The 17,929-nt window shown below is 42.1% G+C and overlaps 1 protein-coding gene across 1 annotated transcript in view; it reads right to left on the bottom strand.

Moving 5' to 3' along the window:
• Nucleotides 1–2,181: 2,181 nt before the first annotated feature.
• FAM91A1 (family with sequence similarity 91 member A1) overlaps nucleotides 2,182–17,929 on the bottom strand; it is a 61,090-nt gene continuing 45,342 nt past the window's right edge. Inside the window, exons 23-24 of the mRNA XM_075920161.2 lie at nucleotides 15,550–15,619; nucleotides 2,182–4,450 (exon numbers count right to left, since the gene is read on the bottom strand). Of these exons, the coding sequence (XP_075776276.1) occupies nucleotides 4,259–4,450; nucleotides 15,550–15,619 (262 nt within the window). The 3' untranslated portion in view covers nucleotides 2,182–4,258. The remainder of the gene's footprint in view (nucleotides 4,451–15,549; nucleotides 15,620–17,929) is intronic.

The raw sequence follows: 17,929 nt of genomic DNA on the forward strand, positions 1-17,929 counted from the left end.
CCCCACTTGTTTCTTTATAATTGCCATTATGCTATAAGCCAGAGTTCAGAAATGATCAAAGAGGATGCTTAATGCAGGAGGAATCTCATTTCTCTTCGTCTATAAACAAAAGTTCAAAAGCTTTCTTATACTCAAAAACACAAATTAACTTTCTTTAAGTCAGCCACTAGCCTGAGCTTCATGGGTTCTGGATTCAAGTACCAGAGTCCTGAGATTCTATAACGTGATAGTTACCTGATTGGCTTGAATCGACACGCAAAGAGAAAAAAGTTCACATCTGAATACTAAAGTTGTGTAATAATTTTGTCATTTTCTATACTCTTCAAAGCTGGCTCTAAGTGTACTTGGTATTACCCTGTTAACTTTTAAGTCTGAACTGAAGTCAGTGGGAGTGAAGCATGTTTTAAAGTGCTTTGCTTAGGTCCCGAGTCTGCTGGAAACAAAACTACCTTCAGAGAAGTAGCAGTGTTAGCATGTTTCAGCAAAAACAAGTCCTGTGGCATCTGATGAAATGAGCTGCAGTCCACATCTTATGTCCTAATTAAATGTGTTAGTCTTTTAGATGCCACAGGACTCTTTTTTTTTATGTAGTTTAAGACCTTTGCTGATCAAACTCCCAATTTGAAAACTCAATGGTACTTGGTTAGTGTCTTCTCTGAGGATAAATTAATTGAGGATATGGAACCAAAGCTGGGTGTCAAGAAGTATATTGCTCTTAAGTGGAAGAATCATGGCTGGACAGATGCAATTATTGTGCTCTATGATCATTACCCTGAAAACCAACAGAGAAGAAGGTTTAGAAGGAAAGATACTTTAATGACTGAACTTATTTTCTGATAAAACTAAATGTCTGAAGATTGTGCCACTACAAGGGTTGAAGATACCATGATAATATATTGCAAAGATTACTATAATTGGTTTCTGGTGCTTCAGTCTGTAGGTGACACATTTTACTGTCATATACAGAAGAAACACACCTGAAGGGAAAAGCAGTTTACCATGTTTTGACCTACAACACATTTTATTTGTAAACATTTGTTACATGTGCCAATAATTGAATTGAACACAAGATTTTGTACATTTCAATGTATACTATTAACAAAGTTTACCAGAAAAAAAACTGTATTGAGCTACAGTTGTACTTTAAAACCTTCAGAATACAAACTAGGTTAGAAACACTGAACAAGGAACAAAAAAAGGTGAGAGAATTTTTGAACTGCTAGTTATAGAATCCACAATGCAATCTTTTTAGTTGGCTCCTATATCTCAAGATAAATCCAGCTAAAATACAGTTTAGGTTGACCAAACTATTCCCAAACCACAAAACAAACCACTTTTTTCTTTATCTTAATAGATTTCTTGGATGCCTACAATAAATTTAAAATATTATGAACTCTATTTTCCACAATTATTAACCCACTTGAAGAAAAAAATTATTATACTGTCTTTGTTCGTAACAACAATATAAAAAGATTATTGTGGTTTGAATGGATGTCTTGCCTGTGTTTATTTTACTCCACATTTAAAACAAAAATATTATTTGAATAAAGTCTCTGGACCATAGCTAGTACTAAGCAGTTGAATTTATGCTATTTTAAGGTCTTTCTTTGGTATTCACCTATTCAGTAAAATTTCCATGCCTTTGTGGCTACAGTTACACTTCTAAATCCATCTTAAAACACCTAAATAAGAGTGGCTCAATTCTGAAAAGCTGACAAATACCTGCAGCTCATTATTATTAACAGTCACATTTATAAGTATTCAGCAATTTTGAAAATCAAATTACTTTTATTTAGAAGCCTAGCTTCATGCAACCAAGCATAAGTATTAAAAACAATAATAGTGGAGAATAAAAACAAAATTTAAAAAAATTCTTCCATTAATTTTGAGATTGCAGACAGACTTTTACATGAACTAACATAATTGTACATATCTGTATATATATAATATACAGGTGACAGTTGTAGGTTGCTAACTAACCTACAAAAGCTCACTGCACTATTTTAAATAACTACAATACTGAAAATGTAAAGCATCACCTTCAGTATAGTTCCTCCACTTCTGGTAGCCTGTAGATTGAATGCTATTCATGTAGGATATTAATTTTCAGACAGATCAGTCTTCTTTCTATGTTATTTCCCCCCCAATCCTTACATTAATATCTATAAAGAACATATAGCATTCTTATTTTTTTCTTTTTAATTTCCTTTGAAAGTAGTAAGATAATCTCCATCAACTGAAAAATATGGACAATTTGTACATGGCCAATAAAAAAAAATCAACCTTTTTTATTGTAGTGTACACACTAATCAACACATGAAGTAATATGTGCAGAATAAGCAAGTTCAACTGTTATTGGTAAAATGTAAACGGGAAAGAGACAAATATGAGATGAGTGCTGCATTGATCATGCTAAAGTACTTACAACTTCCATTTTTTTCAGCTGGAAAGAAAGCTCCACATTTACACCTAAGAGGAATGTTAATCAAATAAGGAAATAACTGAAGATTCCATTCCAATTAAAATCTCTGTTCTATCACATTAGTGTGCATTTTTTCCTTTTAAAACATATATCAAATATTTTCTTCTTACCCTTTTATATAACAAATACAAAAACTGAACATTACAACATTTACCATGTACAGTTTCCAGCACTGCATGTTGCACATGGTCTTGGTCCAATAACTGCTAAAATTGCAGGCAGGTGCTGACAGCATAGTTCAATTTTAAAGATTATATGACTGAATTCCAGTAAACAAAAAGTCATAAGAAGTTTTTAGACACTAACCTGCAAAATATTCTATATACTTGTTATTTTCCCAGTGATCTTAACTGGATACAAGGCATTTGAACTGACAGGAAACCACCTTGTAAGATTTAGATTAAAATGAAGCAACACTGCACAAATTCTTACTACCTCTTGGAAAGAAGCCTTCTAACCCTAGAAATGATTAAGTCAATATTTGTCATAATTGATGGCTTAAGGAAAACAAAGAATTATTTTAAGAGATATACCTGCCTATAGATTTTCTGCACTTTTTCCTGCATTTTTTCTTTATTGTGAACACCCACATAAAAACCAAAAGCTTTGTTCTTTTAATATTAAGTCTTCTCCAATTGTTTATTTTCCCATTAAAATCTTTGGTTTGTGACATCACTTTTCTACAGTGATGTTACAAACATAAATGAACAGCTGTAGGTGAGTATAAAGTTACAGAAGCAAAGACAAGGTGAGTGAGTAATATCTTTTATTGGAGCAACTCTGGTTCATGAAACACACAAGCTTTCAAGCCTCCACAGTGCTCTTCTTCAGGTCTGTTCAGTGTAAGTTCAAAAGCATTTCTTTCTTAGCAACAGAAATTGCTCCAATAAAACGTATTATCTCACCTACTTTTTCTCTAATATCCTGGGTCCAACATGGCATATGACAGAAGAAAACATGCTTAAGGTGCAAAGATCCTACTTTCATGTAAGCGCTTCAATAAAACGAGAGAGAAAAGAAATACAGTATTATATAAGTGAACAGCTTTCTATGAACAGAGGGAACCAAATTAATTACTGGTGTAATTCCATTGCTCTCCATGAAGTTAAACCAAGTATGAAAATGACTCAATCTTTTTCCAAGATTTCTTAGAGGCATCAGTAGAATTTTATATCTTCAAAACTTAAGACCTCACAAACAGTATCAATTAATTACTGTTATGTTGATTTACCAAACCTTCATTATCATCAGGCTCATCTACATAATATGCAGACATCAGCAACAATTCGTAATGCTCCATAATATCAACATGATACTGGATTTTTATTATTTGAGCACTACTGAACTTTTCCAGAGTCAAACCTCTTACCTATAAGCAGAATTCAGTAATAAAACACAAAACTAAACAGGGTTTATGACACAGCAATGAACATATAAAATTACTATCGCAATTTTGTGGTGACAGCATAGAAATTTAACAATCATCAGAAAAACTAAAAAGGGTGTATTTAGAATTATAAAAGAGAGAGATTGTCTCAAGATAGAAATATAGCGCTGATAGCTGAAGAGTTTTCTGTTGCAGCAGGAAATGTACCAATGAATAAACTAGCTGTACACAGTGTATTTTCCCAAAGTGCAACACAACACAATTTAAAACACTACTTCCATATGGGTTATCCTGCAGCACTAAAACACTTCTTCATGGTCGGTACTATAAATTAATTGTAATAGACAAAGAAAAAAGGCATTAAGTGAGCAAGGCTTGGTGACCCCAAACTATTTGATTTGTTCTTTAGGTATGTTTGCAATAAGAACTGGGGAAGGTGATCGTCCATTCCATTCAGATAACATGCCTTCTTTGAACATAAGATTCTTGGCAGGAAGTGGAACTCCCACATCAGCAGAAGTAGGTTGTGAAAATAAACTTGAACTGGTGTCAGAAAGCAGATCCAGTGTTGAAATACTTTCCTAAAGAAAAAGGGAAAAATACAATGTTTTTAAATAGGAACAAAGTACCAACTAACTGGAGTTCTATTAGCTCATTTAAGCCATATGTCTGCATTCTGGATGTTCTACGAATGTTACTTTAAGCCACTGAAATTTTGAATTTTTATATAGGTAATTACATACACCACTGAATGTGTGTCAAGCTTTACTTGACTCTTCTGCTACATCTGTGTACAAACTCTTTCAGGTCCAAGAATGCTTCTGGAAAAATCCAAAGTGGAATTAAATTATCTGAGTCAGAACACTTGTAAGCAGCTAGCCACTGAAAAAACACACATGAAGCTGGTGTTTGCCTTAGTGTCAGAGTCTAATAATATTTACAAAGTTTTGCTTCCTTCTCATCCTGCATGAAGCTTACCCTCAGGCCCTTATGAGCCAGTTGCTAGTTGCATCTTGTACAAGACAAAAAGTCAGCACTTAATTATCAATGCATGTTTAAGATGCATTTCTCTCTCATTCTGGCTAACCAGAATTCCCCAGAAGTATCATATTCTGTGGTTTCAAGTATGAGAGAAGGTGAATAAGAATTTTTTTGGTAGTTTCTTCCACTTTTTCTTTTCGGGAGTCCTTACCAAAAGTATTTCTTCATCAAACTCTCTAGCATACCCCTCCACACATACCCCTCTCTCATAATGTATTATAATTTTATATGATTTCACATGCAACGTATTTTATAAATACAAAACCGCCTGTACTTTTCATGCCAGTTTTGTGGCTGCCTCTACCGATTTCTGATTACACCTCCAGATAATAATCTCTATCATTTTAGTTCTTGCTTGTTTTCAGTGCTCCTTACATTTGGATATAGAATTTAGAATGTTAAGATCCTTTATGTTTTTCCTCAAATTGTATCTTCTATAATGCTGTATATGTTGGAATTACATCACAGGACATTTGAATTAAGCAAAAAACTCCCTCGCTTCTTTTTCTAATGAGTTTAAAGCAGGACCTATGAAGGAAACTCAATACCTCCTCAGTATAAACAAAAGACAGGTATCTAACCACAAAAGGAATTATCAGGTAGTCAACTACTCACTTACATCCCTGGTTAGAACCAGAGCAGCGATGGGCAACCAAAACAGAGAGTGGGCTGCATGAGTAGCCCTCCTTCATCTCCGTGGGCCACAGCAGCCCGGAGCTTACTGGAGTTCCACTTGCAGCCCACAACCCCCTGTGCCCCACCTTCCCACAAGCCTCTCCCACACTTGGGCACTGGAGCCCCACACTTCCTACTCCTCCCATCCCTCCCAGAGCTGGAATGTAGCAAATCAGCTGTTTGTGACTGTGCAAGTTCTCAGAGAGGGGGAAAGAAGCAGGGATGGAGCACAAATCAGGTAATTTGTGCACTCCAAGAGTGGTGGGAGAAAGGTGGAGTAGAAGAAAGTGTGCAGTTCCAGTGTGAGAGGCTTGGGGGGGAGGGAGAAGAAGGGGCCAGACAGAGGGGTCTACAGGGTGAGCCCCAGTGGGCTGCAGGTTGCCTATCAGTGAACCTGAGTAAATGGTAGATCCTCTGTACCTTTAAATCTTTAAACCATGATTTGAGGAATTCAATCACACATCCAGAGGTTAGAGGTCTATTACAACAATAGGTATGTGGGATTTTATGGCCTGCAATGTGCAGGTCAGACTAAACTATTACGATGATCCCTTCTAAGCTTGAAGTCTAGGGGTCTGGGAGATGATTCTGCATATCTCCATTAACGGATAATGCTCCAACCAATGCAGCTTAACAAAAAAAATTCTCCAAGAGAGCACACACGCACCCTCTCCTAACCTTTGAATGTTCGGAGAGCAAGGCCCTAAAAAGGGGCACTGGCCCTTTACTGCCTTAGTTCCTTCTGTTGCTGACCCAGAGAAATTAGGTGTGAATATATGCAGAGTCATCTTGAAGAACTCTGGTTATTAGTAAGCAACCTTAACTTCTCCTGTAAGTGGCTCTGAACATTCCTACTGATGACTAGTTTGGCAAGTTATGCTGCAAATTCAAGAGGCAGGAACAGAGCCCGAATTAAATGACAAACACAGCTCTACCAAATCTAGCATCGTCTCTTGAAGCCAAATCCAAAACATAATGTTTAGTAAACATATGGACTTCCAAGTAGCAGCCTTGTAGATTTCCCCAGTAGGAACATGTTTAAAATAATCTCTGGATCCTTGAAGTAGTGCAAAGCGTCAACTGTCTTGTCTGACAACAAGATCGGGCTATTAAAGGGCAAATCGGTGTAACTAGTCTTCTCATTTGTGTGTACAGGCAGTCCCCGAGTTATGTACAAGATAGGGACTGTAGGTTTGTTCTTAAGTTGAATCTGTATGTAAATCGGAACTGGCATCAGCTGCTGCTGAAACTGATCAGTTTCAACAGCCGCTGAATCTGGACACCAGTTCCACTTACATACAGATTCAAGGTAAGAACACCAGGTGTCCCCAAGTCAGCTGCTGCTGAAACTGATCAGCAGCTGATTCCAGGAAGCCCAGGGCAGAGCAACTCTGCCTCGGGCTTCCTGTAGTCAGCCGCTGGTCAGTTTCAGCAGCGGCTGACTTTGGGACGCCTGGGGCAGAGCAGCTCGGGTGCTGCTGGCTTGGTCCAGTAGCGAGGCTGCTCCTCGGAGCTACTGGACCAACCCAGCAGCACCCCAGCTGCTCTGCCCCAGGCATCCTGATTCAGCCACTGCTGAAACTGATCAGCAGCTGAATCAGGACGCCTGGGGCAGAGCAGCTGGGGTGCTGCCGGGTTGGTCCAGTAGCGCCAAGGAGCGGTGCTGCGGGACCAACCGGCAGTGCCCCACCTGCTCTACCACAGGCCCCCGGCTTTGCTCCACGTCTCCCTGGTCTGCTGGGGGGGCACTAGCTGCATCCCCCCCCAGCAGACCAGGGAGACATGGAGCAAAGCTGCGGAGGACCTGGGCCGAACCGTGGTGCTTCCAGATCAGCGCCGCGGTCCGGCCCGGGTCCTCCGCGGCTTTGCTCAGCGTCTCCCTGGTCTGCAGACCAGGGAGACGCTGAGCAAAGCCGCGGAGGACCCGGGCGGACCCGCGGCTTCCAGATCAGCTGGAAGCGGTGCGGGTCCGGCCCCGGGTGCTCCGCCGCTTTGTTCAGCGTCTCCCTGGTCTGCAGACCAGGGAGACGCTGAACAGAGCGGCGGAGCACCCGGCAGGACCCGCGCCGCTTCCAGCTGATCTGGAAGCGGCCGCGGGTCCGGCTCCCGGTGCTCCACCGCTTTGCTCCCGTCTCCCTGGTTTGCTGGCTCCGCCAGCAGACCAGGGAGATGGGGAGCAGCTTTTCTCGCCCTGGAGAAGGCGGGCGGCGGGACCAGGCGTCCCGCTGCTCTAGTTCTCCGGGGCGAGAAATCCCCGTTCGTAACTACAGATCCGACATAAGTCGGATCCGCGTAACTCGGGGACTGCCTGTAGTTCCTCTTTTGTAAAGTTCAATGTTCATGTGTTGGGAGTTTTAGTATTTTTCCCCACCAGGACGTTAAATTTAATTACATTCTGATTGCAAATACTCAGTGCTTCAGCCATGTCAATCTTTTGGATCAGACCATGTGCTCTACTTCGGACTAAATCAAGAATTGCTTCTCTCCTTGCAGATTCTAGGATAAGCTACTCAAAGAAGTAGTAATATATAATGTCTAGAAATAGTCTCTGCATCCTGTCCTTAATTGACATATTGGCTGGCTATATAAGGATAGCTGAAATTCCCCATTATTGAGCTTTTTGTTTCTATAGCTTTTTTTTTTTTTTATCTTCCTCAGCATTTCACAGTTGCTATTCACCACCTTGGTCAGTTAGACAGCAGTATATCCTATTGTTATGCTCTTATTGTTCAAGCACAAACTTTTCTATCCACAGAGATTTATGGCACAATTTAAGTAATTTAAGTTTTTTAATCCACATAAATCCATAATTATGCTTTTTTCCATATATTGTGCCACTCCCCCACCAATATGACTTACTCAGTCACTCCTGTGTATTTTGTACCCTCATATAATGGTTTCTCATTGATTATTCCCACTCAACCAAGTTTCCATGTTGCCTATTATATCCGTATCCTCATTTAATGCCAGGCACTCTGGTTCATCCATCTCAGTATTTAGACTTCTAGGATTTATATACAATCACTTACACGTTTTCTCAATATTCAGTTGCTTGCCATCATATGTTTTATTTCAATGGGACTCTTACATTTGATTGTCCCTTGCTAATTCTTACATCCACTTTACCAACTTCTTTCCTATCATCCTTACAATGCTATAGTTTCCCCTTCAATAAATTCATCTCTAAGGGTATGTCTACACTACCACCCTAGTTCGAACTAGGATGGTAATGTAGGCAACCAGAGTTGCAAATGAAGCCCGGGATTTGAATTTCCCGGGCTTCATTTGCATAAAGCCGGGCGCCACCATTTTTAAATGTCCGCTAGTGCGGACTCCGTGCCGCGTGGCTACATGCGGACAGACTAGGTAGTTCGGACTAGGCTTTTTAGGTAGTTTGGACTAGGTTTCATGAGGAGTAACGGTAGTTCGGACTAGGAAGCCTAGTCCGAACTACCTAGTCTGTCCGCATGTAGCCACGCGGCATGGAGTCCGCACTAGCGGACATTTAAAAATGGTGGCGCCCGGCTTTATGCAAATGAAGCCCGGGAAATTCAAATCCCGGGCTTCATTTGCAACTCCGGTTGCCTACATTACCACCCTAGTTCGAACAAGGGTGGTAGTGTAGATATACCCTAAGGGATGTATCCTCCTTTTTTCTTATGTACCATGTGCTCCTCTGTACCTGTCAGTCCCCACACCCTTGAATTTAAAAACAATCCTCTAGAACCTTTTTAATTTTACATGCCAGCAATGTGCTTCTATTTGAGTTTAGCTGGTGCCCATGCTTTCTGTATATGCTCCTCCTTTCCCTCCAAATACCCTAATTTCTAATAAACTTTAAAATGTCAACACACCATAGTCTTTATCCATGCATTGAGGCGCTGTAGTTCTGATTGTATATCTGGCCCTGTGCATAGAATTGGAGTTTTAAAAAAATATTACCATGGAGATTCTGGACTTAAATCTCTCACCTAGCAGCTAAATTTGGGCTCTAAAGCCACTCCCCATCTTTTTCTTTGTCAATGGTGTATATGCCATGACCAATAGCTGTTCCTCAGTAACATACATCAATCTGTCTAGATGTCTCAGGAGATCTACAACCTTTCCACCTGGCAGGAAATTTATCATATGGTTTTCCCCGTCATCACAAACCCAACCATCTGTATTTCCAGTTATGACCCCACCTTCATCTGAAGGAGGGTCCTAATCAGTGTTTTTTTTGTGCTGGTACACGCTGGTACAGCGTACCGCCACCTTTTTTAAACAAAAAAAGCACTGGTCCTAAGTTATTGTTTTCCTTGGCTCCATCATAATGTTCTCCTCCATTCAGATTTTCATCCTCCTCAACAATACAGAGGCTGTCAGATTGAAGGTAGGACCATTCTATTGTGTCCCAGAAAGTCTCCTCTGTGTACTTTTGTCTCCCTTAGATCTTCCAGTTCAGACACTCTAGAATAAAGAACCTGTTCAGTCTCTCTGAGGACCATGAGACACTTGTACCAGATACACAAAAATGTCAGTTGCCCACAAGGCTGGTCAGTGCAATAAACTGAATAGCCTCCACTCTGCTGCTGGATTTTGCCTGCATTTTATTTATTTTTGCAGTGTTTATTTATTTAGTTAGGTTTTTTCCCTAGGAACTGTTGGAAGGGAGAATTGGTCTACGTTTAAAATATGTTTATGTGTAGCTGCCGCATACTCTCTCCCCCTCGCAAAATTCCCATTTGCTGCTCCTATTCACTAACTCCTCTGGTCACTCAGGAGGTGGGTTTTTTTTAAACCCCTGCTCTGAGATGATCTCCTCTGAACATCTAGTAATTAGCCACCCTACCCGCTAAAACAAAAAACTATCACCTTTTCCCCACTCTCTATTTTCTGGAGTTGAATAGGCTTAATCAGACCTGAATCTAGGGATGTAAGAGCCAACAGGCTCTTAACGCATTTAAAAGGCAGAGCTACAGCGGGGTTAGCTCCCTGAGCCAGGAGCTAACACGGATGCGGTTCCCCTACTTATCAATTAATTGATTAGTCGATGGAAAATCTATCACGTAGTCGATTAGTTGATTAAAACTAAATTTAACATCCCTCCCCGAATCTATTACTGGCTGCTGCAATCACTAAGGAGTTTGGCATAGGTGAGTATCAAAAATATGAACACGCCTCATGCAGTAGTTCAAATAATTTGTTAGCTTTCTTAAGAGAGAAGCTGACAAGAAGCAGGGATAGCACAAATTGCTTTAGCAGGTTGCAAGAAGCCATCGAATATAGGTACAAACATCCTTTTCCTGAAAGGACCACCAAAAATGTCAAATACAGATGTGATGCCACTTCCACAGCAACTGACGGCAAGTTCAAAGTAGTTTCCATATGATATATTAATTCAGAGTAGTAAAGCATCCTTAGAAGGAGATGACACAGAAGCAACACCCATGTGCTCATCAGAAGAAAAATCAGGTTCAAATTCTTTACCCACCTGATTATGCTTAAAAAGAGGAAGTAACTCCTCATTTTCTTACTCAGACAAAGCATCAGGCGCACCAGAGCTGCCGACAGAGCTGATGGAATCAGATCCAAAGATTCCACAGAAGACAGAATAATACTATAGTACTTGATTCATACAGTGGATGACTCAAGAACTTTCACGGCAGAGCCCAATAAGACCATGAACCACAGGATTGCCAGTCTAGCCAACAACTGGTACCTGGGAACATACACATAGGATGGGGCAGCAGAAACTGTCCAAATTAAGGAAATCTAGACATAGGTGGTATAAATATGGACAATTTAGACCTTTTAACTTGCCCTCTATCCTCTTCTAATCCAACCCAATTCCATTGTTATCTCACCAGAGATAGCTACGGCACTGGAGGATGCCTAGAAGGGGAGAAGGATCTGTTTGGAGATTCTGAAGGAGTTTCAGGAATGACACACAAAGATAGTGCTGTGGAAAGACACTCAATATTTTTCATTTTTCACCTTTTTTCAGGTGCAAGGGATATAGACATCAGAACCAATGATGTATTCCTCCTCTCTCTGAGCAATTTCTCACTTGGATCTAACAAATGATCTAACATCATACGGTGAATAGCTCCTACCACAATGACAGTCTTCTTCCAATCAGACATCAGCACCAAAGATAAACAAAAGCAACAATGGTCATTTGATAGACTTAGGGATCATCAGTTCTGGAGAAGGACTTAACGACATATTCCTGAAACATGAAGCCAAATGTGGAACAGACTTAGGTCTCAGAGACTGAACCGCAGAAGACCTATCCAAATTAGATGGAACCAATAAATCTGATCTACAACATTTGATACCATTAAGCATGACTGTCTTCTCTCTCCCTTTCTAATTTGGAACCATGACAGCAGACAGCTTACTCCTCATGGCATTAGCTATCAATTGAACAGAGAGGTACTTCAACACCATAGAAGCGTTAATATGATGATATGGTAACAGGAGCTCAAACGTACAGACTCAGAACCTTTAGGCACCATACTCCTTAGTAAATGAGGCAGTTGGAGATGAAACAGACCAATTTGCCTTCAGGTCAGATGGTCTCCAAGAGCCCAATGCTTTAGTAGTAAGTGATTCTTAAGCAGGAACACTTGCAACTTATTCTGCCTCTCCTTATGTACTCTCAGGGTGTGTCTAGACTACAGAGTTTTGTCGACAAAAGTGGACTTTTGTCAACAAAACTATACCTGCGTCTACACTACCGCTGAGTTCTGTCGACATAACGTCGACAGAACTCAGCAGTTTTGTTGACGCTGGTAAACCTCATTTTACGAGGCATAACACCTTCTGTCGACAGAGTTCTGTCGACAGAAGGTGTTATTGCATGTAGGGTTGTGTCTAGACTACAGGATTTTGTCGACAAAGCAGCTTGCTTTGTCGACAGAACTGAATGTAGTCAAGACGCTCTTTGTCGACAGAAGCTTTGTCGACAGTATCTGTCGACAAAACTTCTGTCGACAAAACCCTGTAGTCTAGACGTACCCTCAGTGAGAAAGTCTGACAAGCAGATGACCTAGAAGAAAAATGGCTTTCTAAAAGATGCTTAGGGTATGTCTATGCACCCTGCAGCAGCAAGTGTCCCAGGCCAGGCTGATAGACTTGGACTAACAGGGCTTATATTAGCACTCTAAAAATAGCTGCATAGACAGCACTTTGTACAAATTGCAAACACTAACTCTACAAGCTACCAACAATTAGCAAAGGCACTAGAATAGGAGGAAAAGCCCCTACCCAAAGGACAGAGCAGTTCACTTCCATCTGGTGGAAGCAATTCGAAGCAACTCGGTTAATTGTATGCACACAGCCCCCTTACTTAATCCCACCTTCTGAATCTTCAAAGATGCTGAGGGGAGGAGCAGGAGCAAGTACACTTGTGCTTTAACAGGAACTGCTTGGAGAAGATTCTATCATTAGGGTGCACAACTACAACACACGTTACTCAAACAGAAATATGCAACGCCACTGCAAAAAGTGAGAGTAGTGGTTTCCTTACGAGTTCACATCTTGCCCAAGTTATCAGGAAGAGAGGCAAAATAGCATCTGGACTATGACAAACTGAAATGCTTCTTAGCAATAGCTAGTGCCAAAACAGGGAGACATTATACCACATTTATACTGCCATAATATAGATAATAGTCTTAGATAAGGACATTAAGAGGTGGGTAATTGGCTAATCATGTAGACGATACAGTTTGTATCAACTACACAATTAGTCGATAAAAAAAGGCTCTCAGTCCCAGCTCACACCCGGTCCTGGAGCTACCCCTGCTGTGGCTCTGCATTTTAAATGTAGTAATAGCTGGGCAGCTCTTACTACATTTAAAATGCAAAGCCGCAGTGGGGGTAACTCCTGGATCCAGCACGAGCTGGGACTTAGTCGGGCTTGCTCATTCCCTGCTCATGCTGGGTCCAGCAGCCCCTGTGAACAGGGGATCCCAGCAGGGAGCTGGAATCCCTTGTGGATAGGAACTGCTGCAGGAGAAGCCGTGTTTTTGGCCAGCCGAGACCCCTGTGGACTAAGGATGTTAAATATCGATTAATTCACTAATCGAGTAGTTGATGAAATTTTATTGACTACTCGATAGGCATTTCCGCATTACTCCTTTGAAATGTACAAGAGCTCCACTTCGAAATTCAGCATTTTCCTGGAACCCGGGGTCAGCTGGGGAGTCCCTAGCTGACCCTAGAGACTGCGCAAAATTTCCATGGGACCTGGAGTCAGCAGAGGATCCCCAGCTGAACCCTGGTTCTGTGGAAATTCTGCGCGAAGCCTGGAGTCAGCTAGGGACTCCCCAGCTGATCCTGGACTTTGCATGACATTTCCAAAGAAGCAGCACCGCACAAAACCCGGATCAGATGGGTACTCCATGGAAATGTCATGTAGAGCCCAGGGCCAGTTTTGAAATGCCACCACAGTATTTCAAAGGGGCAGTGCTGTACAGCTGATCCTGGACTCCGTGCGGGTGCTGCCCCTTTGAAACGTCACTGCATTTCAAAGGGGCAGCATGCACAGAGCCCAGGGTCAGCTCCATGCGGCAGCCCCTATTCCCCCCCACCAGTTTGCTGCCTCTATCTGATAGAGGCAGCAAGAGGGAAGGGAGAAGCAATTAGTCGACTTGACTAGCCAATAAGCATTTGCTTATCAACTAGTCATCTAGTCCTTTACTTTACATCTTTATTGCAAATGTAACTACTTCGCATCAGCAGCCTGTCCACAGCAGGCGGAGCACCCTCTGCTCATTTTGAGCCTGAACCTACTCCCCCCAGCACTGCCTTTTCAGCTGGCTCCCTCAGCACCAACTCCTGCTCCTCTCCCCTTGCTGCCTCTAGACTTATCAAGTAGAAATTAGTCTAATAGTTGACTAACATCCCTAGTCTCAAAAACTACAGGAAAGGGCAAAGCCATTATTAAAAACCGTTTCAAAGGCACAGTGTCAGAGCAAACCAGGACAAAAATTATTTGTGAACATAGGTGTCCCAACACATAATGTGTCACTATCTGAGACAGGCACACATACTGTATCCTCAATATTAAGGGAGAATATCAATTTTTAGAAGTGGCAAGATCAGTTTTAACAGACTGGGCACAAGTAACACATCTGATAATGTTATCCCCCAAAAGCCCTAATCTTATTAGGACAGGTGGGCCTACAGGGAACAGGTGGTACCAACGCACGTAGGAAAGAGCTTGCCAACTACTTTACATAGAATTTCAATAGCTGAATCCTTACATGGCACCTGTAGAAATGCTGAGGCATTGTGGGAGAAGTTCCAAGGTAAATGTGCTACTGCTATATTCTTAAAGAAAAAGCCCTTCTACAAAACAACAGTTTTTATCATTTTAAAGAGAAAAATGAGTCTTTGATACTTTGTTCACATGAAGTAATACACCAGACTTCAACTAATAAAACTAGAATTTAACAGCGCAAGTTTCAGCTACTACTCAGACTTGGCTAAATTTGGGACTAGAGTTTTCATTACTAAACAACCACAGTTTTAAATAAAGAGTTTTTCTTGAAAGCAATACAGTCAACATGAAACTTAGTGTTTAGAAGATTAGTAAATAGAAGATTAGTAAATAGTGCCTGAGACTACATTTGCTCACAGACCTCTTATTAATTTTTAGGATTTTACAACCATGTTTTCTACATATAAAAATCTCTCTTTCTCTATTCACCTTGAAAAAACATACAACTGAGGAAACTGAGGTTACACAGAACAATGACAACATATCAAGTAAAAAAACCCAACAGTATTTTCCCCCTTTTATATCAGAAAACAGTGAGATTTCTAATATGACAATGTCCTTAATATCTGTACCATTAAACAATGAGTAAGCCATAAACTTCTATATAATTCAACAATTAACAAACAAAAAAACCCTAAAACCAAAAAAGACAGACCATGCAGTAGAAGTTCTTACATTTTAATTTTGTTTCCTTACCTGGAATGAATGAACAAAATTAAGAACCTGTAGAGACAGCTTTCTACTGGAATGTAAGAGTTTTTGAAGGCTGTCAAAATGGAAAAAAAACCAAACTATAAAACATGCATGTGTGCCAGTACATATTGTTAATGGGCTAGAATACCAGGCTTGCGCTCTTAAGAAAAACTCCTGGTGCATTTTTACACCACTTGTTAAAATAAAACAGAATAACATAAAACTATCATTGTATAAGAGAAACTCCAACCCATGGCCCCCGTTTTTAACAGCTCGGGTTTTGTTCTGTTCAACCAAGTTATTTATGTTGGGAACACCTGGGGTAGAGCAGCTGGGGTGCTGCCGGGTTGGTCCCCGCAGCGCCAAGGTGCATGAATAATTAACAACCCTCATTCTTGCATCTTACAATAGAAAGTTCTAGGAAGGTATGATACACAGCTGTTCTAAGTTCCTACTTACAATGCACCACAGCAATAGCTCCAATAAAGGTGACAAGCAACTTATTTATCTAGAAAATCCTCACTGCAGAGGTATATTTGGGCCACATTTTCAAATGGCCTTAACACTCTCTAAAATGGTGCTCCAAAAGCAGAAAGATTTTGCCAAAGCAAATGTGAACTACAGTAACACTCCAACAGTCCAGCATCAAGTTGTCCAGCACTCTTGATAGTCCGGCATCAACTGGAACCCATAACTGCTCAGGTCAGCCGCTCTCACAGCTGGGCCGCTGTGAGCCGCATGCACGCTCACGGCCTGCGCCGTTATGCTCACGGTCCCCAGCACACACAGTGTCCAACCTGCAGATGTCCAACCTGCACATGATTACTTCCTGTAGTCAGCCACTGGTCAGTTTCAGCAGTGGCTGACTTGGGGATGCCTGGGGCAGAGCAGCTGGGGTGCTGCCAGGTTGGTCCAGTAGCGCCCAGGAGCGGCGCTGCGGGACCAACCCGGCAGCACCCCAGCTGCTCTACCCCAGGCGTCAGTGAGAAAAGCCTGGTCTGCTGGGGGGAGGAGGGGGGAAGCGCACTAGCTAGCTAGTGCGCCCTCTCCCCCCCCCCCCCCCAGCAGACCAGGCTTTTCTCGCCGCGGAGGACACGGTCCTGCCGCCCGCATCCTCTGCGGTGAGAAAAGCCGCTCCGCGTCTCCCTGGTCCGCTGGGGGGGGCACCCCAGCAGATCAGGGCCACCCCAGCAGACCAGGGAGACGCGGAGGACGGGGGCGGCGGGACCGCAGAGACACGCCGCGGTCCCGCCGCCCGCGTCCTCCACAGCTTTGCTCTGTATCTCCCTGGTCTGCTGGGGGCCCCCCCCCAGCAGACCAGGGAGACGCGGAGCAGCTTTTCTCGCCGCAGAGGATGCGGGTGGCAGGACCGCCCGCGTCCTCCGTGGTGAGAAAAGCCTGGTCTGCTGGGGAGGGGGGCACACTAGCTCCCCTCCCCCCAGCAGACCAGGGAGACGTGGAGCAGCTTTTCTCGCTGCGGAGGACGCGGGCGGCGGGATCGCGGTACGTTTGGGCGGTCCCGCCGCCCCCGTCCTCCGCGGCGAAAAAAGCCCCGTTCGTATGTAGGGATCCGACGTAAGTCGGATCCATGTAACTCGGGGACTGCCTGTACAGATTACAGGCCATCACTCGATTAAGTCCATAAGATTTAATTATAGTACATAGGAACTGTATTCCCAAAACCAAACACAATAAAGCTACATTAGCAGCATTTACAGAATTTGATTTTTGCTAGTACTTTGATGATGAAAGGAAAGCTTGTGTCAAGAGTCCTTATGGCTACTTTCCTCTGCTTTGTTCTTCTACAAAGGACTGTATTTATTCACACAGAAAATACACATTAATTTAAGTAATATAACCTAATTGACAATTGACATTTAGTGACAGTCACAATTTAAGTTGTGCTGCATTTTAGTGACAGTCACAATTTAAATTGTCCATCAGAGAGCTCACTGAACAAAGATTGAAACAATTTACTATCAGAAATCCAATTGCTTTTATTTTACTCTGGAAAATATGTCTTTCAAAAAATATTCCACTATATTAACCAAGTTTAATCTAGTATAAAGTTAGATTGCAAGGCAAGATTTTAAGTAGCCCACACTGACAACAGCAGCCAAATATTGCTAGGACTTAAGCTATGATCAGCGAGCTATGAGAATGTACATTATAGCTAGTATGTTGGAGCCTAAAAGTGACCTCCACCACCAGAGGCAATGACTTCTCCTCTAGCAAGAGGTGCTGGACCTTCACTCTGCTCCAACTCTGCCCCCACTCCACTCCTCCCAAACCTGCACCCCTGCTTCTTCCTACTTTGCTCCCATTCCACACTTCCTGTCAAGCCCCTGTGCTGCCTCCTCTCTCAAGTGTGCCCTGTCCCTGC

This window comes from Pelodiscus sinensis, chromosome 2 (genome assembly GCF_052426305.1).
Source record: "Pelodiscus sinensis isolate ZL-2025 chromosome 2, ASM5242630v1, whole genome shotgun sequence".
In the NCBI taxonomy this organism is placed as follows: Eukaryota; Metazoa; Chordata; order Testudines; family Trionychidae; genus Pelodiscus; species Pelodiscus sinensis.